The 27,235-nt window shown below is 42.3% G+C and overlaps 1 protein-coding gene across 1 annotated transcript in view; it reads left to right on the top strand.

Moving 5' to 3' along the window:
* The window catches only part of MSN (moesin), a 103,191-nt gene that overhangs the window by 25,052 nt on the left and 50,904 nt on the right, over positions 1–27,235 (top strand). Inside the window, exon 2 of the mRNA XM_056539444.1 lies at positions 21,029–21,112. Coding sequence (XP_056395419.1) covers positions 21,029–21,112 — 84 coding nt within the window. The remainder of the gene's footprint in view (positions 1–21,028; positions 21,113–27,235) is intronic.

Here is a 27,235-nt window from a genome sequence, read left to right as displayed (position 1 = left end):
TAATATTTCCAGTACTTATCAGCTGCTGTATACTACAGAGGAAGTTGTATAGTTCTTTTCTGTCTTACCACAGTGCTCTCTGCTGACACATCTGTCTGCGTCAGGAACTGTTCCGAGTACAAGAAAATCCCCATAGCAAACCTCTCCTGCTCTGGATAGCTCCTGACATGGAAAGAGGTGGCAGCAGAGAGCACTGTGGTCAGACTGAAAAGTATTATACAACTTCCTGTGGAGCATACAGCAGCTGATAAGTACTGGAAGGATTAAGATTTTTAAATAGAAGTAATATACAAATCTGTTTAACTTTCTGGCACCAGTTGATAAAAAAAAAATAATAATAATTAAAGATTATACCCCTTTAAAGAGGAACTGTGGTCATTTCTAAAATCCCTATGTACTGGTGTATATATCGATTTCTTAGGGAGGGGCTGATCACAAATCTTTTTATGGTTTGTCTATTAAGTCCACACTAAAATACTGTAAATTTACGTGTTTTATTGGGTCTGTCAGGGTTCAGGTATTTTTTTTTATGACAAGTGGTGCTACAGGTTGTGCTGTTTTTGCTTAAAACTTGGGGAACTTCTGAATGGTAGTATGAACAGAGCCTTCTGAATTGTTTTTCCCATTGACAGCTGCACTGCAGAAGAGGCAAAATACTAGACATGTCACTTTTTCCAGCATATTTAAAATATATGCTCAAAAAACTATGCGCTGTAATTCAGTGTTAACTGTGGCACATATTCCCAATGAAAACAATAGACACATTTCACCTATTTTGGCGCTTAATATTTGTCAAAGATATGTGCTTAACAATTCATTGGGAACGTAGCCATAGGTTTGTGAATCTCTCCTTACACTGATCACTTAATGTTGTAGTAAAGTGAAAATAAAGTAAAACTGTTCCGACACGCTCGGCTCTGTCTGTTGGAGAGGCTCCAGCCTCCGTAGGAAATGGATGACTAAAGTCTTCCGTAGGTCTACGTAAGCTGCTAAGGCCTTTCCTGCCCGACTTGTGCCTCTGCAATCCTTATTTGGCAGTGTGCTGCTCTCGTAGTCTGCGGCTCTCACACAGGCGGCTTGTTTTATGTCTGCCCCACTCTGTCATCTCTTCTGCTCATGCTCTGTAGCAGCCGGGTCTGCTCATGTGGGAAAATACTCTTCACTCTAGACATGGGGCTTTACTTTAAACTTCCCAAGAAGTCCATAGAAGGTTGTAAAAAAAAATGTAAAATAAAAATTGTTTCCTATGAAGAATAGCAAGAAATAATGATATGATTTGAGGTGGGATGTCCCTCCTTTGTAGCATGAAAGACCTTTTAATATATGATGATCCTCAGTATTATATCCTACTGACCCTAGAAGGATCCTGACTGCTGTATAGTAATAACTGTAATTGTATATTTCTTTGCCAGATGATGGTGATTAGCATGTGAGGTCCAGCTAAACCTCTATTCTATGGAAAGGCTAAACTATATGTTTCAGTGGGAAGGCTTCTCGCACTGACTTAGCTGTAGCTGCTTTTGACTTGAAGGGATTGATTGTATTCCTGCCAAAACTGGAATCTAGAAACTCCCCCCACGCCGGAGCTAATGATCACACAACTTTCTCTACTCCGGCCTAATGAGCCCTTTGTTTGCCAACCAGCAAATGGCTTTCTGCTTCTTCTCCAGGTCACTATTATACCACAGGCCACGCTTCTAGCATGTAGATATCTGAGGCATCGGTTATCTGGTACACACTCGCTGCTGTTATTTTATGTATAGGTGACTTGTTCGAAAGGCTTTTCCTGGTCTCTGGCAATAAATAACCTGTAAATTAGCCATTGGTTAAAGTCAACTTATTTTCTTGCGTGGATTTTTGGGAGTTATGTGCACTTAACTCCTAATGTCTTCTCTTATAAATATTCATGCTTTTCCCTCGAAGGAATGGTAATCCCTTCAGCTGCGCAGCTTCAATCCATTATGCACAGTCCTTGAAGGCCAAGCATGAAATTACTGTGTGGTTTGTTCCATTCCCACAAAGCTTAAAACTAAATTGAATTAGAAAATTGTCATGAAGCAATATTTATAAGAACGAAGAATGCAGCGTATTCATCTAGCACATCTTTATTTTTCTTGAACAATTTGTCAAGAAAAATCAGAAAATGAACAGTAGCTCCACCCAAACCAAAAGCTCACATGAAGTAGAGCTTTTTGACTTCACATCTACCATACTGTACTTATTTCAGATCTTTAGGGGAGAATTTGAGTGTGAGCGAGACGTTCTTTCCACTTTAGTGCCCTGAATTGGACTGCAACCCCAGATTCAGCACAATTTCAAGTATTTTTCCTTTTGTATTGTTAAAGTGTTTATTTAGTGATAATAAATATATATGACTGTGAATGGAGTAAAAATAAGTGATTCTCTTCTGCCCCGATCCCCTGCAGCTGCTATTCTGGCAGCTTCTAAACCCCACTCTTGACTGCTGAGGTGGGACTTGCTGAGTAGGATGGTTTCTGTGGGGTTAAAGGGGTACTCCGGTGAAAACCTTTTTTTCTTTGAAATCAACTGGTGGCAGAAAGTTAAACATATTTGTAAATCACTTCTATTAAAAAATCTTAATCCTTCCTGTACTTATTAGCTGCTGAATACTACAGAGGAAATTATTTTCTTTTTGGAATGCTCTCTGACATCACGAGCACAGTTCTCTGCTGACGTTATTATAATAAATCTTTTATTGTTGTCCTTAGTGGGATTTGAACCCAAGTCCCCAGCGCTGCAAGGCAGCAGTGCTAACCACTGAGCCACCATGCTGCCCTTAGCATACATCTGCTATGCACGGTTGCTAAAATGGACAGAGATGTCAGTAGAGAGCACTGTGCTCGTGATGTCATCAGTGTTCCAAAAAGAAAGTAATTTCCTCTGTAGCATTCAGCAGCTAATAAGTACTGGAAGGATTAAGATTTTTTAATAGAAGTAATTTACAAATATGTTTAACTTTCTGCCACCAGTTGATTTAAAAGAAAAAAGGTTTTCACCGGAGTACTCCTTTAATGAATTACAGGAACCATGGAAAAAGTGGTGGCAAACAGGGAAAGTGAGCTGTCAGAACAGCACTGCAGGGGATTGGGGAAAATAAACATCACTACTTTTATTTTATATCCCTGGATAATCCAAAGGTGTGTTCTATCATGATGGCAGCAATGTCCATGTCACTCTGCTGCAGATGGCAGCATGTTTGGTATTCTGTATTGGAGTGACTAAAACCATTTACACTCAGCCACTTGCTGTTTTCTAAGCGATGGTAACAAAAATTACAGAGTAAGAAAAAAAAAATGAGTGACAAAACGCTGTGTAAGCGAGGCCTAAAGGGGTATTGCAGCCATTAGGCTAGATTCGTACTGAGGAATAGGATTCTGCTCTACCTTAATTTCCGTGTGTAAATTCCAAGCAAAATTACGCTAGGAAATGGGAAATTGCTATCAATGGGATTCTGCTGCACACTTGAATATATGGACTTTCAGCAGCTAAGCTTACACCGCTGAAATTTCGCCGGTATAAGAATGATCTTGATTATTCTTTCTGCGGAATACATAGGGATTGCAATGTCTGCACAGTCCTAGTGCTGACTTATTCAGATGGCACCAGATGACGCTGGTCAGAGATTCTTCAGTCTGAACCTAGTCTTAAAAAAAGCGCAGGAGTGCAGCCCTCAGATATCGCTTGGGGTTATTTCTTTGGCTCATTAGACTTAATTTGCCTGTGTTTGTCCATGCACATTTAAATTGTCATCCCACTTTGATACTTTGATGTATATGTACCATGGCACAACTGTACTGTGGATGGAGTGGAAAGATTGAATGTCAAACTGAACCTCCATTTACTGCCGTCTATTTGGCAAAATAAAAGAATAATATTAAATCTGTTGATTTTACTTAGTAAGCAGGTCACCAGCAGTAGATGGCCACACGTGAGTGATCCAAGAACTGTATGGTTAACTTTCTATAATGATTGATATTGTGGTACCAAAGAGCAATGTGGCAAGAAGTCTTGTGCTCACCTACCTTCTCCTTTTATAGTATAAAGCTTTGAAGACCATATTGAGATACCGTATATAATGCTGACTGATTAGGCTGCTGTTAGTGGGGCCCAGATACTCTTAGGCCATGTTCACAAAATGTAAAATGTGCAGACTGTCCGGAAAACAGGTGCTGACCTTCTGCACATTTGAATATTCTGGCGGGCCTTAGGACCGCACAGAAATGCACCATTTTATAGATGGCAGTGTATTTCTGAGCGAAATTCACAAAAAGAATAGACAAGTCCTATTCTTTCTGCGGATTCCAGAATTGGGATTTTCACGTGTGAACATACCCTAATAATACACCACTATTTTTAATGATTCTCTCGTATAAGTTAAACATCATTACACAGTGTGTACATTTCTACATTGTAGCAAGTTGGGGTCATGCTGTGACTACAATAGTCGGCACAGTCCCTGGTTCTGTAGGATGTGGTTGAACCTGTCACCAAACTGCCTGCCCTGTGTGCTGCTTTATATCCTGTATGCCCCGACATCTCAGTGCCTAGTTTTGTAGTAGATATTTACATGCATGCTCTAGTACAGTCTAGTAATCGGACATTTACTGTATCCTTCCATGCCATGTTCTTCACCAATAGCAGATGAAGTCCAAACATGGTGATTGCTTTGCCCCAAGTAAAGTCATTTGTATACATCAGAAACATATATTTATTTTGTTGCATATCTGTCCTCTACATTGTAATAAGTTTTAGGAGACTAGGAGAACATGGCTGTTTTCTTCATGAAACAGTACCACTCTGACCTATAGCCACCTTTTTAAGTTTAAATTTGTTGTTGCCCCCACCAGCTTTATGAGGCTATCTCCAGGGATCCCATATACAATGAATGGAGGTGTAGCGCACATACTTGACCTCCGCTCTTTTCTGCCAATTCAGCCGTGCTCTCCTTACCTAATCTAACCCTCTTTAATGTAGGATAAAAACCATATAGAAGTTTTTTTTTACCATAAATTTAGTTTTTTTTTTTATCTAGATCAGATCCAGTTAGGTATCAACATTTTGTTATCCTGTACAGCTTAGACAATGAAAGCTGCACTCTGGATTCTGTAGGCTCCAAGGTAGTTTAGACTGGTCTGATATACTCTGTAATACAGTCATGGCCATAAATGTTGGCACCCCTGAAATTTTTCAAGAAAATGAAGTATTTCTCACAGAAAAGGATTGCAGTAACACATGTTTTGCTATACACATATTTATTCCTTTTGTGTGTATTGGAACTAAACCAAAAAGTGAAAAAAAAAAAGCTAATTGGACATAATGACACACCAGACTCCAAAAATGGGCTGGACAAAATTATTGGCACCCTTTCAAAATTGTGGAAAAATAAGATTGTTTCAAGCATGTGATGCTCATTTAAACTCACCTGGGGCAAGTAACAGTAACATGCCTGATGAAGACCACTGTTCGGGGTTGAAATGCATTGCTTTTTATGTCATAATAAATGCATATACATCTATTCATGGACCAGTGTCGTTATTGAGAGGAACACCTTTTCTACATTCCTACCTAAGTAACAGGTGTGGGCAGTATTAACAAAAAAATAATCACACCTGAAAGCAGATAAAAAGGAGAAAAGTTCACTTAGTCTTTGCATTGTGTGTGCCACACTAAGTATGGACAACAAAGAGGAGAAGAGAACTGTCTGAGGACTTGAGAACCAAAATTGTGGAAAAAATATCAACCATCTCAAGGTTACAAGTCCATCTCCAGAGATCTAGATTTACCTTTGTCCACAGTGTCCAACATTATCAAGAAATTTGCAACACATGGCACTGTAGCTAATCTCCCTGGGCGTGGACGGAAGAGAAAAATTGATTTAAAGGTGTCAACGTAGGATAGTACGGATGGTGGATAAGCAGCCCCAAACAAGTTCCAAAGATATTCAAGCTGTTCTGCAGGCTCAGGGAGCATCAGTGTCAGTGTGAACTATCCATTGACATTTAAATTAAATGAAATGCTATGGCAGGAGACCCAGGAGGACCCCACTGCTACAGAGACAAAAAAGCAAGACTACATTTTTCCAAAATGAAATTTAGTAATCCAAAATCCTTCTGGGAAAACATCTTGTGGACAGATGGGACCAAGATAGAGCTTTTTGGTAAAGCACATCATTCAACTTTTTTACCGAAAACGGAATGAGGCCTACAAATAAAAGAACACAGTACCCACAGTGAAATATGGTGGAGGTTCAATGATTTGGGGTTGCTTTGCTTCCTCTGGCACTGGGCGCCTTGAATGTGTGCAAGAAATCATGAAATCTGAGGATTACCGACAGATTTTAGGTCGCACTGTACAGTCCAGTGTCAGAAAGCTGGGTTTGCGTCTTGGGTCTTCCAGCAGGACAGTGACCCCAAACATACGTCAAAAAGCACCCAGAAATGGATGGCATCAAAGTGCTGGAGAGTTCTGAAGTGGCAGCGATGAGTCCAGATCTAAATCCCATTGAACACCTGTGGATTGCAGTTGGAAAAAGGCGCCCTTCCAATAAGAGAGACCTGGAGCAGTTTACAAAGGAAGAGATGTCCAACATTCCGGCTGAGAGGTGTAAGAAGCTTATTGATGGTTATAAGATGCGACTGATTTCAGTTATTTTTTCCAAAGGGTGTGCAACCAAATACTAAGTTAAGGGTGCCAATAATTTTGTCCAGCCCATTTTTGGAGTTTGGTGTGACATTATGTCCAATTTGCTTTTTTTTTTCCTCCTTTTTTTTGGTTTAGCTACAATACACATAAAGGGAATAAACGTGTGTATAGAAAAACATGTATTACTGCAATCCTTCTGTATGAGAAAGACTTCATTTTCTTGAAAAAAAAAAAAAAAAAAACAGGTTGTGACTTGTTAGACAGTGAACTTCCATATTGCAGAATAGACATTCAGCTCCATATACAAGTCCTTTTCTGGGACCAGTGATAGTGTTCTGCACAAAGTATCTATTGCTTGAATTCTGATTGTGGGTTTTGTCTGGAACAGCTCACACAGAATGAAAAGGCCTTTGTGTATACTATTTAGGATTGAGCTGGGTAGCCTTGTCATGCTGCTTTGCAAAAGTAAAGGCCCTGCTGTACTTTCACAAAATAAGGAGGCTTGCAGATAAGGGCATTAGAAACCTCTCCCAAGCAAGCATATTCTGAGGTTTGCGCACATATATTCTTTTTCCCCACAATAATTAGTCTGGTTCTTTACATGCAATATATTGTGCACTATGTTCCCCTCGGTTTCACACAAAATTCTATTGACCCTTAATTCTCACTCCTATTATTTTTTCTCCATTATTGTTACAGGCATAAAATTAAGTGCCAGTGACTTTTATGTGCTTAAAGGTGTAATCCCCCCTGCGTTTGGAACAAACTGTTCCGAACTCTGGAGCCAGCACCGGGAGCGTGTGACGTCATAGTCCCGCCACCTCATAATGTCACCCCGCCCACTCAATGCAAGTCTATGGGAGGGGCTTGACAGCTGTCATGCCCCCTACCATAGACTTGCATTGAGGGAGGCCGGGTGTGATGAGGGGGCGGGGCTATGATATCACGAGCTCCCGGCTACAGTGTTCGGAACAGTTTATTCCAAACGCTGAGCAGCGGAGTACACCTTTTAAAGGGGTACTCCGGTGCCAAGACATCTTATCCCCTATCCAAAGGATAGGGGATAAGATGCCTAATCACGGGGGTCCCGCCGCTGGGGACCCCCGTGATCTTTCACGCCGCACCCTGTTAGAATCAGTCCCCGGAGCGTGACGGAGCATAGTGACGTCACGGCTCCGCCCCGTGTGATGTCATGCGACAGCTGTAACGCCCCTCCAATAGACTTGCATTGAGGGGGCGGAGCGTGATGTCACACGGGGTGGAGCCGCACCTCACTATGCTCCATCCTCGTGGTCGAGATGGACTCAGACTAAGGACCTCCAGCGGTTCCGGAAGCCACTAAAGGTGGGTGCTGCATGGTAGATCCCGGGGGTCTTATCTTAGGGGATAAGTTTTCTACAGAGTACCCTTTTAAGTACATGCGTATTCTGGAATGTAAATGTCACACAAAAAATGTTTTATAAATGGGCTTAATTAATAAAAAATAAAAAGTCTAAAAGTGTTCAGCCTACAATGGGAACATTCTTTCAGCTTCAAAAAAGATGGCTGAACATGTGGGAAACCTAAGGGCTCGTTCACATGGGCGGATCCACAGTGTATCTTATGCTGCAGATCCGCCGACCACTAAAGTGTGCCTCCAGATGTGCCTGTTTGGAGCAGCCATCCGCCGCCACGAGCAGACACACTGCTGCGATGTGCGAGTCGCCGTACGCATGCACGGTATACTGCACATGCACATCGCAGTGTCTGCTCGTAGGGGCGGATTGCTGCTCCAAACAGGCACATCTGGAGGCACACTTTAAGGGTCGGCGGATCCGCAGCGTAAAATACGTTATGGATCCGCCCATGTGAACGAGCCCTAATTTGATGCACAGGATTTTCAGCTGCAGATTTCATTGTAACCTAAAGGACTGAATACAGCTTCTGTGCTTCAAATTTGCGCAGGATACTGTACGTGTGACCAGACCCTAAAACTGATCCATAGAAAATTCCTCACTTGAGTTTATGCTGCCTCCTAGTAGACTGTTTGGCCGATTATACCTATTCACAAATACAGTATCCTGCATATATTTGATGCGCACGATGTGAAGTTGCCGTTTTGAAGCTGTGTTTAGTCATTTAGCTTCCATTGAAATCTGCACTTTTTAATCCTGCGCAGGATACTGTACGTGTAAATAGAAACTAAATGAATGCACTGCAGTATACATCAGCATTCCTTTTTGCAGATCTGAATAGGTCAGATACACCGTGCAATAAAGTTTTATAAGCTATTTATTTGTATCATTGGGTAGATGCATCCTTCACCATCTCTTGCCCACAGACCTACTAGCTGTAATTTCATACAGATCTGGGAGTTGTAGTCTTTCCATTGTTATAATATGAATGCATTATGAAAGGAAGCAGGGTAAACATGGTCACACCTAGGTAAATCCCATACTGTGAGTACAGGAAATCTAAATTATTTTTGTCCTCAGTTTCCTCTGGGTTTGATGTACTCTCTTGAAAGGGAGCTAATGATTTGTATATGATGTAATAACCTGTATTTGGTCGTGATATCACTCTTTTTAGCAGTTATTAAAGGGGTAATCCACTGCTCCAGCATTCAGAACATTTTGTTCTGAACGCTGCGGGTGGGCGGTGGAGGTCGTAACGTCATGCCCCACCCCCTCCAATAGACTTGCATTGAGGGGCTGTGGCATGATGTCATGAGGGGCATGGCCGTGATGTCCCTACCCCCACAGCCCACATGCAACGTTCCTCATCTCCCAAATCCCCCCCCCCTCCCCTCTTTCGGAATGAGACTTATAATATTTTTAGCCCCTTTTGGAGTTCTATCTTGCTTCTAGTGTCCCTGTACAACCAGCTTTGCCATAAATGTACAACGAATTAACAGCAAATGTAGTGAAAATGAACTGATGTTTATAAACAATCTAAAATAAAAAAAAATACATTATTTTTCTTTATGGGGTATGCTTGGGTCAGCTGGCATTACGCCTCATTCTTCTATTGTGTCCCCCGAGAAAAAGCATTTACGGAAGCAAATCTCAGAACTGCGCTGTATGGTCCATGTGAACTTCTCAAGGTTCCTCTTTATTTCGGGTTATGTGACTTCTCTCACTTCCTCTTCCTTTGTGATCTTCCATGGCAGCATATGATGACATTTCCTGTGCACACATCCTTTCTTCACTTGAGTTTCACGTTTTAGATCCAGGGATTTGCTGGGGCTTCTGATGATTTTACTGCTGCCCTATATAAAAAATGGCCACCCAGGGCTAATCGTTGCCGCATTAAACACCCCTAGTGGTCAGTTGTCATCTCCAGAAAGCTACACGGGAGAAGTAATATTGCATGCCAGCTAGTCAGATGAATGGCCCACCATGTGGTATATGGACAGGCCAACACAGAAGATGCTTTGTGTTATGTCTTATAGGGCATATGGACAGGCATTGTATTCAGCTCCTTTTAAATGTCACTTAAATGTTCTTGCAAGACACTTAGGTCAGTATTGCCAACTTAGGCTGGGTTCACACTACGTTTTCTCCTATACGGGAGCGCATACGGCAGGGGGGAGCTAAAACCTCGCGCTCCCGTATGTAATTCATTTCAATGAGCCGGCCGGAGTGAAACGTTCGGTCCGGTCGGCTCATTTTTGAGGTCCGGTCGTAAAAGCGCATACGGCGCAAAAATGAGCCGACCGAACGTTTCACTCCGGCCGGCTCATTGAAATGAATGACACACGGGAGCGCATACGAAGGCATACGGGAGTGCGAGGTTTTAGCTCCCCTCTGCCGTATGCGCTCCCGTATGGGAGAAAACGTAGTGTGAACCCAGCCTTAGTTGTGCAGTTAGTAAAAAACAGTATAGCATCCATGGTATGTTAGGATAATGGATGTCATGTACTACCGATCAATAATCAAACCAAGGAATAAAGTATTACACTTAGTAAAGACATTGCTGTGTATGTAGACTAAAAGTGTATTCTCAGCTTTCCATTTACATAAAGAATGAATCGACATAAAACATGGTGACCTCTATGGATATATTCCTTGCATAGTAATGGACCTGTATTACATTCCATTCTCCTGCATTGTCTGCTGGTCTATTGTCTTTAACCCCTTAAGGACACAGGCCATTTTGACCTTAAGGATGCAGCCAATTTTATTTTTGCATTTTCTTTTTTTCCTCCTCATAACTCATTTTTTCATCCACAGACTAGTATGAGGGCTTGTTTTTTGCGCAACTAGTTGTCCATTGTAATGACATCACTCACTTTACCATAAAATGTATGGCGAAATAAAAAAAAATACTATTTGTAAGGAAATTGAAAAGAAAACCGCAAATTTGCAAATTTTGGAAGCTTTCGTTTTCATGCTGTACAATTTACGGTAAAAATGACATGTGTTCTTTATTCTGTGGGTCAATATGGTTAAAATGATTCCCATGATTGCATACTTTTCTATTATTCTACCGCTTTAAAAAAAATCTCATACCTTTTAACCAAATTAGTGCGTTTTAAAATCCTTCTAGCTTGATGACCTATAACTTTTCCATTTTTGCGTTTAAGCTTTGGTATGAAGGCTCACTTTTTTGCTCAGTCTGTAAGGAAAAGAAGATATCGGCACTCACCAATTCAGCTTGCAAGTCTTCTTTATTGAAGCATACTTACATAAAGGGTACAGAAGAGAAGGGTAGTGGGGGGATAGTGAAAGGCGACCGAGCTCCTGTTTCGCACGCTTGGCGTGCTTCGTCCGGCTTATTTTTTTGCGCCGTGATCTGTACTTTTTATTGAAACCCCATGTGCATATATAAAACTTTTACGGTAATTCATTCTTTTTGGAATATCATGTGATAAAAAAGCAGCAATTTTGGTCTTTTTTATTTTTAAGTTTACGCCATTCATCGTACGGGATCATTAACATTATATTTTGATATACACGTGGTGATACCAAATATGCTTTATTAATTTTATTTTTTTTATATTTTCTGGGGGTAAAATGGGAAAAAAGTGACTATGTAAATTTTTATTGGGGAAGGGGATTTTAAATTTTTTTTTTTTACTTTAAAAGTCCCCATAAGGGACTATTTATAGCAATCACTTGATAGCTAATACTGTTCAGTGCTATGCATAGGGCATAGCACTGATCAACGTTATCAGTCATCTTCTGCTCTGCTCGATGTTAGACCAGAGGAGAAGACCCCAGGAGACAGACGGAGGCATGTGAGAGGATCTCCGTCCACCATTATGGATGATCAGATCAGTGACCGCACTGCTGCAGATGCTGTGATCTGTATTGATAACAGCATCTGAGGGGTTAATGGGACACATCAGCGCGATCGCTGATGTGCGCCATTACCGACGGGTTCCTTGCTGCTGATAGCAGTTGGGACTTGCCACGCATGACACGAGAGCCACTCCGGTGCTCGTGGTCATGTGCAGGACGTAAATGTACATCCTGGTGCGTTAAGTACCAGGGAACCAGGACGTACATTTACGTCCTATGTAGTTAAGGGGTTATTAACCCCTTGGGGATGGAGCCCATTATAACTCTAAGGACGGGAGCATTTTTTTCAAATCTGACCTCTATCACTTTATGCATTAATAACTCTGGGATGCTTTTACTTATAAATTTGATTCCGAGATTTTTTTTGTGATCTATTCTACTTTATGTTAGTGGGAAGTTTTCGGCGATACTTGCATAATTTCTTTGTGAAAAATTCCAAAATTTCTGGAAAAATTAGAAAATTTTGCATTTTTCTAACTTTGAAGCTCTCTGCTTGTAAGGAAAAGGGACATGTCAAATAAATTACATATTGATGCACATATACAATATGTTTAGGTTTGCATCATAAACTTGACACGTTTTTATTTACTTTTTAAAGAGATAAGAGGGCTTCAGAGTATAGCAGCAATTTTCCAATATTTCACGAAAATTTCAAAATCCGAATTTTTCAGGGACCAGTTAAGTTTAGAAGTGAATTTTGAGGGTCTTTATGTTGCAAATCCCCTATGATGGACCCCATTTTGAAAACTGCACCCCTCAAAGTATTCAAAATGACATTCAAAAAGTTTGTTAACCCTTTAGGTGTTTCACAGGAATAGCAGCAAAATGGAGGAGAAAAATCAAAATCTCCATTTTTTTTTTTTTTACACTAACATGTTATTGTAGCCCCAATGTTTTCATTTTTTACAAGGTAAAAAGGCCCCCAAAAACTTGTAATTTTCTCTTGAGTAAGGAAATACCTCATGTGGGGGGCCTAGAGGGCTCAGAAGGGAAGGAGCGACAATGGGATTTTGGAGAGTGATTTTTGCTGAAATGGTTTTTGGCGGGCATGTCGCAAGTCGCAAAAAAAAAAAATGGCATACAATTTTGGAAACTACACCCCTCAAGGAACGAAACAAGGGGTAAATTGAGTCATTTTACCACACAGGTGATTGACAAACTTTTGTTAAAGTTGGAGGTGAAAATGAAAAATTTGATTTTTCACACTAAAATGCAGCTCCCAGAATGCACTGACAGACCGTATATGCTGGGAGTTGTAGTTTTGCAACAGCTGTAGGCACACTGGTGGGGAACCACTGAGTTAAGAAACAGACTCTAGCTCAGTGATTCCAACCCGTTTACCTCCAGCTGTTGCAAAATCCAACTTCCAGCATGTACGGTCGGTCAGTGCAACAGCTGGAGGCACACGGGTTGGAATCACTGAGTTAGGTAACAGACTCTAGCTAAGTGTTTCCCAACCAGTGTGCCTACGGTTGTTGCAAAACTACAGTCAGTCAGGGATGCTGGGCGGTGTAGTTCTGCAATATCTGGCCCTTCAGATGTTGCAGAACCACAACTCCCAGCATGCCTAGACAGTCTGGGCATGCTAGGAGTTGTAGTTATGCAACAACTGGGGAAGAACAGAACTAAGTAGTGGTCTCCAAACTGTAGCCCTCCAGATGTTGCAAAACTAAAACTCCAAGCATGCCCAGACTGTCCAGGCATGCTGGGAGTTGTAGTTCTGCAACATATGAAGGGCCAGATATTGCAGAACTACACGCCCAGCACCCCTGACTGTCTGGGCATGCTGGGAATTGTAGTTTTACAACATCTGGAGGGCTACAGTTTGCAGACCACCGTATAGTGGTCTCCAAACTGTGCCACTTCAGATGTTGCAAAACTACAACTCCCAGCATGCCCAGACAGCCAACGGCTGTGTGGGCATGCTGGGAGTTGTAGTTTTGCAGCTTTTAGAAGGCCACAGTGAAGATCACTTATCGCGATCTTCACTGCAGCCTTCTCAGCCGCACTTTCCGGCCGCCGCTCCTCCTGCTCGCGCCGCTTGTTCCTGAGCCGCCTCCTCCGCCTCCTCCAGTCCGGGTAAGCCGGGCCATGCCCTTCCGTTCGCCGCCCGTGTTCCACCTGCTCTGTACCGACTTCGATCGGTGCGCAGAGCGGGGGGAAATGAACTGTAACCCCCCGCCCCTCTCCTGCCATTGGTGGTCAGCCTGACCGACCAATGGCAGGGAATACGAGGGGGTGGCAACATTGCCACCTCGCTCCTATGCTTTAGGCTGGTCGGAGCTGTCTCTGACAGCTCCGATCAGTCTTATTTTCCGGGAGATCGGGTCACCAGAGACCCGATTTGCCCGGATCGCGGAGGTCTGAATTGACCTGCGATTTGCTGCGATCGCCGATATGGGGGCGGTCTCAGGACCCCCCTAGGCATTGCCACGGGATGCCTGCTGATATCAGCAGGCATCCCGGTCCGATCACCGCCCGGCGAGCGGCAGTGATCGGAAATGCCGAGGGCGTATGGATACGCCCTCCGTCCTTAAGTGACGTCCTTCGTCCCCAAGGAGTTAAAGTGTAAAAAAAAATAAAAATTGAAAAACCCCCTCCCCCAATAAAAACGTAAATTGTCCCATTTTCCCTATTTCACCCCCAAAAAGTGTAAAAAAAATAAATAAATGAATAAATAAATTTTTGTTTATATACGTACATATTTGGTATGGCCACGTGCATAAATATCCCAATGGCTGCTTTTTTTTTTTTATACCCTTTTATTACAAAAAAAAAATTATAAAAGTATTAAAAGTTTTATATAGGCAAATATGGTATCAATAAAAAGTACAGATCACGGCGCAAAAAATGAGCCCTCATACCGCTGCTTATACGGAAAAATGTAAAAGTTATAGGTCTTCAAAATAGAGGGATTTTAAAGGTACTAATTTGGTTAAACAGTTTGCGATTTTTTTTTTTTTTTTTTTAAGCGCAACATTAATAGAAAAGTATATTATCATGGGTATCATTTTAATTGCATTGACCCAAAGAATGAAGACATGTCATTTTTACCGTAAATTGTACGGCGTGAAAACGAAATTGCGGTTTTCTTTTTAATTTCCCCACTCAAATAGTATCTTTTTGGTTGCGCCATACATTTTATGGTAAAGTGAGTGATGGCATTACAACGGACAACTGGTCGCGCAAAAAAACAAGCCCTCATGCTAGTCTATGGATGAAAATATAAAAGAGTTATGATTTTTTGAAGGCGAGGAGAAAAAAACGAAAACGTAAAAATAAAATTATCTGAGTCCTTAAGGCCAAAATGGTCTGAGTCCTTAAAGACGACATACACTTTATGGTGGCCCTTCTATAACAAGGGTGCTTTTTGTGAATGGTATATTCATACTTTGTCCGTCTGTGTCATGTTAGGTATGTTTCCGTTAAATAGTTAGCCACGGTGGCCATGTACTGCACGCCTTTACTGGTCACAATGGCGGCTGGTGTAAAGAACAATGCTTTCTTGAAGTGGCTTCTGAATGCTCGTCACCCACTCTTGACTCCTTCTGCCTCTGATTTAGAGGATGTGGTCTGCTTCCTGTGAAAGCCTTGGGCTATAAGTGACAATACATCATCTCTACACTGGAGTATATGTAAATGTAGTACATGATTTCTTTATTCTATTAAACCTTTTCTTAGTTTTGTCCCGCTGTGACTATATTGATTCATGTAGAGCAGTAGATCACACCCTCTGTCTTCTTTCTTCTGCCAGGAGACTTAGGACTTGGTGCCATCAGTGACCGCATTTACCACATCTGGCACGGAGTAGAATCAACTAGAAGCCGAATGCCTGAAGGGCAGGGACCGAAAACCCAGTTGTTTTTCCAGTCGCCCTAGTAACAAAGTTTTGTTCAGCAACGGTTCCAGTAGTCAACGTATTCGGGAATGTTCTGAAATATATATATTTTTAGACATTCATTAAAGGTTAACTCCTGAAAGGGTATATTTAGCTTTGGTATGGTAACATGAGAATTGTGTTTTCCAGTCCCATAATCTGTTAAAGTGGTACTCCGCTGCTGAACATTTGGAACAAACTGTTCTGAACACTGGAGCCGACACCGGGAGAGCAGCAGAGTACCCCAGTAAGCCTATCCACAGGGATTCAGCCAACCCTTTCGTTTGTGGAATTACAATTGCCACGCCCCCTCCCATAGGCTTGCATTGAGGGGGCGGAGCGTGACGTCACTATGCTCCGTCCCCGTGATCGCCAGTAATCGGACCCCGAGCGAGCACGCTCTGGGTGCTGATTCTAACGGGGTGTGGCGTGGAAGATCACGGGGGTCCCCAACGGGGATGTCTTAGCGCCGGAGTACCCCTTTAAGCATACTTTTCTAGTAAGAAACAAAGTGAAAATTTTCTTTCTTTATTTTTGGAAAAGTTTACATTTCACAGACATTGGTAAAAAAAAATAAGCTGCCAATAGTCATTTGGTGACCGTGTATGTCTTTTAGCTGATGGCGCTATGGCGGTACCTTACAGCAGGTATATGTAGTGCCCTGTAGGCCAGAATCCTGTAAGACTGGAACGTGTTCAGTGGGGAATAGCTATGAAATGTTGGTTACTTGGGGCAGTATGGAAATGCTTAGACCTTCTCCATCTCGCTGCAGGATATGTCTGCATTTATAGCATTGTAAGTGTTATCGGGTGGCTATGGGTAACCAGACTTTTATTACATATAACCCTTTCCTATAGTTTATAACTGTTGTATCTTCTGGAGGATAGTTATTGCAGCATTTTGTTCGGTTGTTATAAAACTCATCATTTCAGTAGGTTCCGTTGGAAACTGTGGGTCTGTATCTGGAGTTTAAAGGGCAATAAACAAACCATTGGCTACTTAGATTGTGCAGGCTGGCTTTCCTGAGGCATGAAAGAGACCTTCACTTTCTTGGGAGGAGACTTGATTTAATCAAATATGTAATCCCTTGAAAAATTGCAAGCCCTTTCATGTGACCTAGAGGTTACCTATGACCAGAGGAACGGAGACGCTCAGAAACCTGTGGATTCCGTGCTGTCGCATATTCCCTGTTACTGCGCTCAATGTCTGTAAGTAGATGATAACAGGCAACGCTTATATTATTATTCGTATATCCTGGATTATTTAGTTGTAAGCATTGGCTATATCTTTTCTTTATTGAAATAGAACATCTATTTGACTTGCGTGTTGACTTGTTTGCCAGCTTGTTTTTTCCTCTGAACGTGTGTGACGGAATTCAGAGATTGCATCATGGCAAGGTGTGGGGTCTTCCTTCCAGTTTTCTTAATGCTGACAATGCAGATGTTTAATGTAGTCATGTCCACTGAATCTAGGAGCCAGCAAATCAAGTTAGCAGCCAGAATTTGTAATATAAAATTGCAGTTTTTTACAAGTGGTTATTTCAATATTTTATTTTCCAGTTATGTTTTGCATGGCTTGTACAATGCTAACTGTATATTTACACACTTTGGAAAGAGACTAAGGGGATTTTGAGGGGTATCCGCTTGCAGCAGACACCCATTGCTGTCTGACCACCTGGGATTCTGCAGTTCCATAGAAGAACTTCCAACGGGGAATTGGATTCCGCCTAAAATATGGACAGACATTAGGTGCGAATTTACAGAGTGTGAAAATACTCTAAGGCCGCATTCACACTGCAGAGATCGCGATGCCTGCGGAGCTGATTCTGCAAGAACATAGAACTCGTTCAATGTTCTGGCATAATTTATTCCAGGGGATTTTCCGAGTGGAAAGTCTGCCTGGATAAATCAGCAGTGTGCACTGTGCAGCGGAATCCCATTTCTAGCAATGGGAACCTGCTCCACCAGAATTTCCGAATGGAATTTCAAAACTGAATTCCACTCAGAAATTCAGTAGCGTGAACCCGGCCTTACACTAACCCACTTATTCCAAGTAATAAAAATATTCTTCAGGCCAGTGCTAGGTACTGGTCAGAGACATAACTACAGTACAGCATGGGCATGCAGGGGTTAACTTAAAGAAGTATTATGGGGTAAAACTTATCCCCTATCCAAAGGCTAGGGAACAAGTTTTAGATTGCGGGGGGTCCAACTGCTTTGGGCCCTCCCCGCTCTCCCCAGAGGCGGTGCGTCACTACCCCTGCATGAAGTTCTGCTATGTTTGTCCCTCCCATAGAGATATATGGACGGGGCATGTCGGCCGCTGCTTTGAATCATTGGTGGCATAGGGGTATTCCAGGAAAAAAAAAATTATATATAGTACAGACCAAAAGTTTGGACACACCTTCTCATTCAGAGTTTTCTTTATTTTCATGACTATGAAAATTGTAGATTCACACTGAAGGCATCAAAACTATGAATTAACACATGTGGAATTATATACATAACAAAAAAAGCAGATTTGTAAATTGCTTCTATTAAAAAATCCTAATCCTTCCAATAATTATCAGCTGTTGAAGTTGAGTTGTTCTTTTCTGTCTGACATCAGTGCTCTCTGCTGACATTTCTGCTTGTCTGGGGAACTGCACAGAGTAGAAGAGGTTTGCTGTGGGGATTTGCTACTAAACTGGGCGGTTCCCGAGACAGATGTCATCAGAGAGCACTCGGACAAAAAAGAACAACTCCACTTCAGCTGCTCATAAGTACTGAAAATATTAAGATTTTAATAGAAGTAATTTAAAAATCTGTAACTTTCCGGGGGCCAGTTGGTATATAAAAAATAAAGTTTTTTCCTGAATAACCAACATTGTGCAGAAAGATATTGACAGTAAAGAGGTTTCTGCCTTCTCCTCTGACAGCCGGCACCCAACCTGCAGCAGTATCCTCCATGCCGCCGCTTGTCAGAGCGAGAAGACCACCACTAAAGAGGGTCCCAAGATTTTGTCACTTTGTGGAAATCCAACATCTTCGTCATTGTATGCTGGAAATTGAGATGAAATTCCATTGTTGCCATGGAGGCCGGATTCTCTGCATTCCTAACAAACTCTGAACATAATCTACATTCATATACTTGAGAGTTACCCACACGGCGGCTGCTGAGTGCTGAGCAAAGAAATGAGGGACTCCATGTAGAAGAGGCCTCAGGAATGTACTCGCTGATAGCTGTACCAGGCTTCACCAGGCTGCAGGTGGAGGAGGGGACCGGCTATGGATGAGATGTTAGTGTCTAATTCGCTTTACTGTAGACATGCAGTGTCGGATGTCATTGACTATTCTGGAAAAGTTCTTAAAGATAAATGTTTTTTATGGAGTTATCCAGTATTCGAAAAAACACTGCTGATTTCCTCCAAAAAACAGCACCACAACTGCACTCAGGTTGTGTGTGATATTACAACGTGGCTCCATTCATTTCAATGAAACTGGACTGCAAAACCACACACAACCTGAGGACAGATGTTGGGCAGTTTCTACAAAAAAGCAGCATTGTATTTTTTTTTTTTTTTACCCCCATATAGCCGTGGTCTCCAACCTGCGGACCTGAAGATGTTGCAAAACTACAACTCCCAGCATGCCCGGACAGCCGTTGGCTGTCCGGGCATGCTGGGAGTTGTAGTTTTGCAACATCTGGAGGTCCGCAGGTTGGAGACCACTGCCATATAGCAATGAATGACCAAACACCTCTAACTCTTACGGGACCCCCTGCCTCTCAGGGTTAGTTAATATAGTTCTTATGGGGGCTCTTTTTCTTTGAGAGGTCTTTAAATGGACAGCATCCTTGTGCATATATGTGTGGCACCCTGGCTTGCTGGGGTAATAGAGTGCATGTACAGTGTGAGTTGGAGGGTTATAGCAGGTTTTAAGGAGGCAGCCTGCGGTTTGGGCATATCATTGGTGACAGGCTACTTTAATGGGGTACTCCAGTGGAAAACATTTTATTTATTTTTTTCTAATCAATTGGTGCCAGAAAGTTAAACAGATTTGTAAATTACTTCTATTTAAAAATCTTAATCCTTCCAGTATTTATCAGCTGCTGTATACTACAGAGAAAGTTGTACAGTTCTTTTGTCTGTCCACAGTGCTCTCTACTGACACCTCTGTCCAGAGCAGGAGAGGTTTGCTATGGGGATTTGTTACTGCTCTGGACAGTTCGTGACATGGACAGAGGTGACTAAATAACATAACCCCAAGGCCGAAGCCCGGGGTATGAAACCCCTATTGCTTACCCCTAAAATATAACTTTTAATTCATAATGTAAAAAAAAAATACAAATCCCAACAGAAAATGGTTAAAACTGATAACCAAGTGACCCTAGTATCAATATAAATCGTTTTAAGGGAGCAATCTCCACTTTTAAACTGAGAAGCCCTGCAGTGGCTATCTATTATAGGGATAACACCGGTATCCCTTAAAAACACTATTGCCGCCTCTACATGTTTCGCCGCCTCCGCGGCTTTCTCAAGAGGCAATGAACAGAGGTGTCAGCAGAAAGCACTGTGGTCAGTCACTGGGCCCTAGTTGATTTAAAAAAAAAAAGAGAAAAAAAAAGTTTTCAATCGAAGTACCACTTTAATGTATTTAGGTAAGCAAATATCTGCCCAGATGATAAGGACACTCTTATGCACAGCACGACCAGCCACAGCAAATGCTTGAGATTCTGATAAAAGAAGGGACCTGGGCTTCTTGCTTTAAACAGTTCAATTATCAGTGATTCGACTGGCGCTGTGCGTAAAGTAAATACCCCGACTAGCAATAGACATAGAAATCAATATAACACTGGTTCCAGATCACCTATTTACTGGAGATGGACAGAACCTGAAGGACCACATTGATGTTAGTAAACCCTGGAACGAACAGTTGTGTGTAACATTCGGTGCATCTAATGTACTTCTTTTTTGACCATCCAGAAAGTCTGGCGATGCATTGGTTTCTGCCACTAGTTCATTCACCTCACTAAATTTCACAGTGGAAGATGACTGGCTGTGCACAATTCTAGAGCATGGATTCTCAAGTTATTATGGCTGTATGTGCATGAAACAAAGCACATTGTAGTTTAACATATAAACCTTCTTGTCTAATACTATAGAGAACCTTACAAGGAATATTATGCTTTCTTCATTGGCTAATCATGAACAATCTTGTCTCTTTAGATCAGCGTACGTGTGACCACAATGGATGCAGAGCTGGAGTTTGCCATCCAGCCCAACACCACCGGAAAACAACTCTTTGACCAGGTAAGCAGTCCCTTTGGTCATTATTACAAAACGTGTGCGTCCACATTGACCAAGAAATGAAAGAATTTATTGCATAATGATACAAGTGACTTGTTTTCACATTAGTGCACCTATTCTTTAGAAAGCCCCTATACATTTCACTAGCAAGTTCCTTCTTACAGTCTTCCGAGAAATCTTATGTCAGACCTTCTGGAAAAGCCTTTAGTGCAAACAAACATCTCTTTTCTAGCCTTGCCTCCCCACACCATGTCATTGTTCTCCTTGTAGATGCCAAGTGACATAATGACGTAAAAGTTCAGAATGTGACAATTCAGCAGATTGAATCTACAGATACGCCAGCTATTTTACCAGAGGTGGGCAGGAAGCATACAAGCTGCAAAACAATATTCATTAAAGTGTACCTGTCATTAAAAAAAAAAAAAAAAAAGCTTGACCATTAAAATGAGCTGGGCGTGGGACTTTCCTGTTTGCATAGACTCACTGATTCCTGGGATGTGTGAAAAGTTTTTATAGTGACAGGTGCAATTTAAACAGCACATTATTGGCAAAGGGAGATTTTCACTAAAGTGCAAAAACAGGGAATTCTATATGTATTTCATGTTAGAGCCTATGCACCAAAGCGTATAGAGATAATACTAGGTTTCGGCCAGGATAATAGCCAAAAATTGTAATCTTGCTCATACACGCTGGTCTCTGGCCATAGTCTTCTTTATCACAATAAACCTGGCTGTCTTCCCATACGGCAGTTTGTTGGTGGGCAGCCTGGACAGACAGGAAAGGACTACACAACTTTACAAATCGGTATAATTTTTTGGAACCTGGTGAATAGAAAACTAAAATTTTTCCTTCAGAGTACGCCCTTAAAGGGGTTTTCCTTGTTGAGCATTTGTGCCAACTGTTGCGCATCATGGGCCACCCGGCTCTTCCCTGATGGATGATGTGGGAAAATGGGATCTGGCATGTTGAACTTCAAAGCCTGATGATTTTGTTCTCTGTAGGGATGAGCTCCTGCTAGCTGTGCCTGGCTGTGGCTGTCTTTCCCTATTGAAAAGACATGCATGTTTATGGGAGACTTTGGAGGAATAGCTGAATGAGTGTTTGGCCAACCAAAGATCTATGGACTCCTTTTACACATTTAGTTTTAGGCTGAAAAATATGTGAACCCAGGCTTTGTGCCAGTATGTGTGCATTTTTTCTACAGAGATGGTGCTGATAGTGCTGTTACCAAGTGGTTACAGAACACCTAAGGAAAGATGAAACTGCTCACCTTTATGTGTTACGCATGCAGGCACAACACTGTTGACTGCTTTCTTTTTGTCGGGTCACGGTGGATAGAAGCGTGGATTCCCCGGCTGGGGTTTATATCTTCTAAAAAAAATATTTGTGGCCATAGCACTTCACCGATTATACAGATGAACGGTACAAAGGTTTATTTGTAATTCTTTATAAACCTTTTATTGTAATAAAGATATATACAGGAGTGTAGCGGACAACATGTTTCTGAGGGCTCCCCCTCCTTCATCTCCTCCAGGTTACGTATACCAGGCAGTAACATCATCAAAGTTTATCGTGGCGTCTAAAAGTCCTGAAGTTAACTGTCGGTTATCACCGCGGTGTCCCGATCAGCTGTGAGGACGGCCGGAGGTCCCTTAACCCGTTAAGGACCCATGACGTCATGGGTCCGCTCCCGTTCTATAACTGGTCCATCCCGGCCTCTAACAACGGCCGGTACCCATGGCTAATAGCGATATTAACCCTTTAGACGCGGCGTTCAAAGTTGAACGCAATGTCTAAAGTGAAAGTAAATCCTTGCTGGTTAGCTCAGGGGGCTGTTCAGGATGTCCGCGGCGAAATCGTGGCATCCGAACAGCTGTGACACAGCAGGAGGGTCCGTTACCTTGCCTCCTGGTGTCCGATTGCCAAATGACATATGTGGTATTGCCTCGTGCGGAAATGTCCAAATGAAAAAAATATATCGTTAATTAAACCGGTCAACGGCGTACGCGCAAAAAAATTCCAAAGTCCAAAAAAGTGTATTTTTGGTCACTTTTTATATAATGAAAAAATTTATAAAAAGCGATCAATAAGTCCCATGAATACAAAAATGGTACCGCTAAAAACATCAGATCATGGCTCAAAAAATTAGCCCTCATACCGCCCCATACGCAGAAAAATAAAAAGTTATAGGGGTCAGAAGATGACAATTTTAAATGTCTACATTTTCCTGCATGTACCGTATTTATCGGGGTATACCACGCACCGGCCTATAACACGCACCTTAATTTTACCAAGGATATTTGGGTAAAAGTTTTTTTACCCAAATATCCTTCGTAAAATGAGGGTGTGCGTGTATACCCCGATACACCCCCAGGAAAGGCAGGGGGAGAGGGGCCGTCGCTGCCCGCTTCTCTCCCCCTGCCTTTCCAACCGGGGATGGGGGAGGCAACGGGGCAGCGGCGCCGGCAATGGGTGCCGCTGCCCCTTCTCTCCCGCTGGCTATCTGCGCCGCTGCCCGTTCTCTCCCCCTATCGGTGCCGGCGCCGATAGCCAGGGGGAGAGCAGCGGCGCCGATAGCCAGGGGGAGAGAAGGGGCAGCGGCACCCATTGCAGGCGCCGCTGCCCCGTTGCCTCCCCCATCCCCGGTTGTATAATTACCTGTTGCCGGGGTCGGGTCCGCGCTGCTTCAGGCCTCCGGTGTGCGTCCCCTGCGTCGTTGCTATGTGCTGCGCGGCGCAATGACGAGTGACAATGGGGCGCCGGCACCGAAAGTCAGGGGGAGAGAACGGGCAGCGGCGCAGATAGCCAGCGGGAGAGAAGCGGCGGTAGCAGGGCTCTAGACCCCAGGACAGGCAGGGGCAGAGAAGCCGGCAGCGGTGGCGGTCTCTGCACCTGCAAAGCCGCTGCAGTTCATTGATTTAAAGCGCCTGCTTTAAATCATTGAACTGCAGCGGCTTATTGGCGTATAACACACAGGTAGACTTTAGGCTAAAAATTTTAGCCTAAAAAGTGCGTGTTATACGCCGATAAATACGGTAGTTATGATGTTTTTTCCAGAAGTACGACAAAATCAAACCTCCATAAGTAGGGTATCATTTTAATCGTATGGACCTACAGAATAAAGAGAAGGTGTCATTTTTACCGAAAAATGTACTGCGTAGAAACGGAAGCCCCCAAAAGTGAAAAAAATTTTTTTTACATTTTGTCTTACAATTATTTTATTTTATTTTTTACCTTTCGCCGTAGATTTTTGAGTAAAATGACTGACTGACGTCATTGCAAAGTAGAATTGGTGGTGCAAAAAAATAAGCCATCATATGGATTTTTAGGTTCAAAATTATGTTATGATTATGATTTTTTTTTTTAAAGGTAAGGAGGAAAAAACTAAAATGGAAAAACCCTGGGTCCTTAAGAGGTTAACCTGCTCCGTGCGTCCAATCGTCGCTCCTTTGCTGATTGCCATGGAAGGCAGTAGTAAAGGAGCGCCAATAACACTGATCACTGCTGTACTATAGCATAGCATTGATCAGGGTATGCAATCTACAGATTGCATATAATTGTCCCCTATGGGGACTAGAAAAATTAAACAAAAATATGTAAACAAAATAATAAATGAGTTAACCCCTTCCTAATAAAACATTTATCACCCCCCTTTTAAAAAAAGTTTAAATAAAATTAAAGAATTATATATTTTGAATATAAAAAAGCCCTTTCTCTTATTAAAAAAAAAATAAAATTATTTTTCCCACCATGGGTGGATCCACAGTGTATTTTACGCTGCAGATCCGCCACTGAAGGACCGCTACATGCTGCCTTTTAGATGTGCCTGCTCGGAGCAGCAATGCGCTGCTACGAGCAGACACACTGAAGCGATGTGCGAATCTTCGCGCAGACGCGGTGCACTTACACACATCGCGGCCGCTCCTTCTGATCCATGAGCGTGGTGAGAGCGTCCACGATGTGCAAGTACACTGCGCATGCACTTTACTACTCGCACGTCGCTGTGTGTCTGCACATATTGCTGCCCTGAGCAGGCACATCTAAAGGCATCATGTAGCGGTCCTTCAGCGACAGATCCACAGCATAAAATACGCTGTGGATCTGCCCGTGTGAACGTACCCATAAGGGGAAAAAAACATGTCACGTCATTGAAAAAAGTATCTTTACTCGTACTCGGTCTTTAAAAAAATGGTATGGGGACATCTCTAGTCCACAGGATATCTAGTTATTGATCTGCTTCTTCCATATTTTGTGGGTTAAATGAGATGTCGCATATGTGCTTATACTATGCCATATGCTGTAGACTCTAGCTTACCAGTAAATTAAACATTCACATCCTTTTTCTAGGGATCTTTGCACCAGATTTCAGCCCAAACAGAAGCAGATGATGAAAAATGTTGAGTTTCTTTGTGTTGGAGAGTTCTCCCCGTCACAGCTGTACAGTCTCTAGTGCTGGATAGATGTGGAGTCTGTTTTATAGGATGGGCTGGGGAAAGGATTGGGCGTTGCCTCCTGGCAGACGCAATGAAGAATGAGACTTATTCACTGTTCCTTTAGCTGGAATTCTGACTGCCAAATTCCCCTTGTGCTGGTTAGCCTGGGTGGGGTTTTGAGGGTTTCTAATTCTGTCTGACTGTCTGCTGTGGATGAGACCTTCTTCTTAAAATAGATGTCATTGCACTCTTTCTGAAAATTGCATAATAATGGTCATTTCTTCCAAACATAAATCTTTATATGATTCTAAATGTCAGAAAAATATCCTGTAAAAATCCACTGCATGTTCTTCCCGTCCCAATATCGTCATAAGAACAGATCTTGGAGAGATCCTGAGGTATTTTGATAGATTCTGAGGTTTTTGGAGAGAACCTTTTCAGGGTTAACAATTCATTTTTTCCATCTTGCAGAGCTGCAATTTTATTGTCAAAATCACAGGAAACCAGAAAGCTGAGATATAGGGAGTTGTGCTTTGTATTATGGGAAATTGCACTAGCAGTTTACTGTAATTTATTGAGGCACAGAAGTGCAATTTATCTATTCCAGGCATGTAATCCAGATGAAAAGTCAGATTATTCTACTAAATAAATAAATAAATCATGTATCCGTGCAGTATAAATTGTTGGTTAACTAACATGTTTGTTAAATAAAGTTCTCCAGATTCTACTGAAACAGAAATAACAGAGGAATCCTCTCTTGCTGGAGGAGAATAGGCTTCCTATATCTGCATCACCTATAAACTATAACCTGTATTCTTTTGCTGGATTGGTGCATTTTTCTCCTGTATACTGTAGGTCTTTCAAAATTTTATTTACTATGTACAATTTGGTATGGTAAGAAACCTCTCAATGTGCCAAAAAATATTTGTCTGTAACTGGGATTCCAATTGCATCATTACAAAAGGTGATCCATGGTGTTGTACCCCTTTATGATTGGGGTCTTTTCATTCTTAGTAAGCAGAACAATACTGCAGTTCTGAAATCCCTACATTTCTAAATGGCTTCAGAAAATTCTTTTATTTTATTTATTTACTGTTACCAGTGTCACCTGCACTAACAGACCACCGCCACAGACAGTGCGGGTGACACTGATGACAACAGTACTCAACTTGTCCAGTTCCATGGCAGGCATCTCTGGTAATCTTGGCCGTTAGCTCCAGCTCGGACACCTGGCTTGGGGCATGGGCGGAGCTTAGTGGCATCACCGCTGCTAGAGAACAGCAGCGGTGACGTCACTAAGCTCTGCCCGTGCCCCAAGCCGGTTGCCCGGAGCTGGAGCTAACGGCCAAGATTACCAGAGAACCCCGCCACAGAACGGGACAAGGTGAGTGTAACGTTGTCATCAGTGTCACCTGCACTATCTGTCTGTACCGACAGATTTGTGCAGGTGACACTGGTGACAGAATTCCTATAAAGGGAACCTGTCATGTTGAAAATCCAGTCATATCTACAGGCATCTGGGTATAAAGCAGGGGGAGCTGAGTAAATTCCTATGAAGTTTTATGTGAAAAGCTCCAGTATAACTTTATTCATGTAAATCTCTGTTCGTTCTTGCCCAAGTAGTCATGTGGGCGAACCTACGTAGTCATTGACAGCTTTCTGTGTATAAGTGTGCTTGTAGCTAGAACTGTCA

The sequence above is a fragment of the Hyla sarda genome, chromosome 9 (genome assembly GCF_029499605.1).
Source record: "Hyla sarda isolate aHylSar1 chromosome 9, aHylSar1.hap1, whole genome shotgun sequence".
Lineage (NCBI taxonomy): Eukaryota > Metazoa > Chordata > Amphibia > Anura > Hylidae > Hyla > Hyla sarda.
This window is presented reverse-complemented; position numbering and strand designations above follow the sequence as displayed.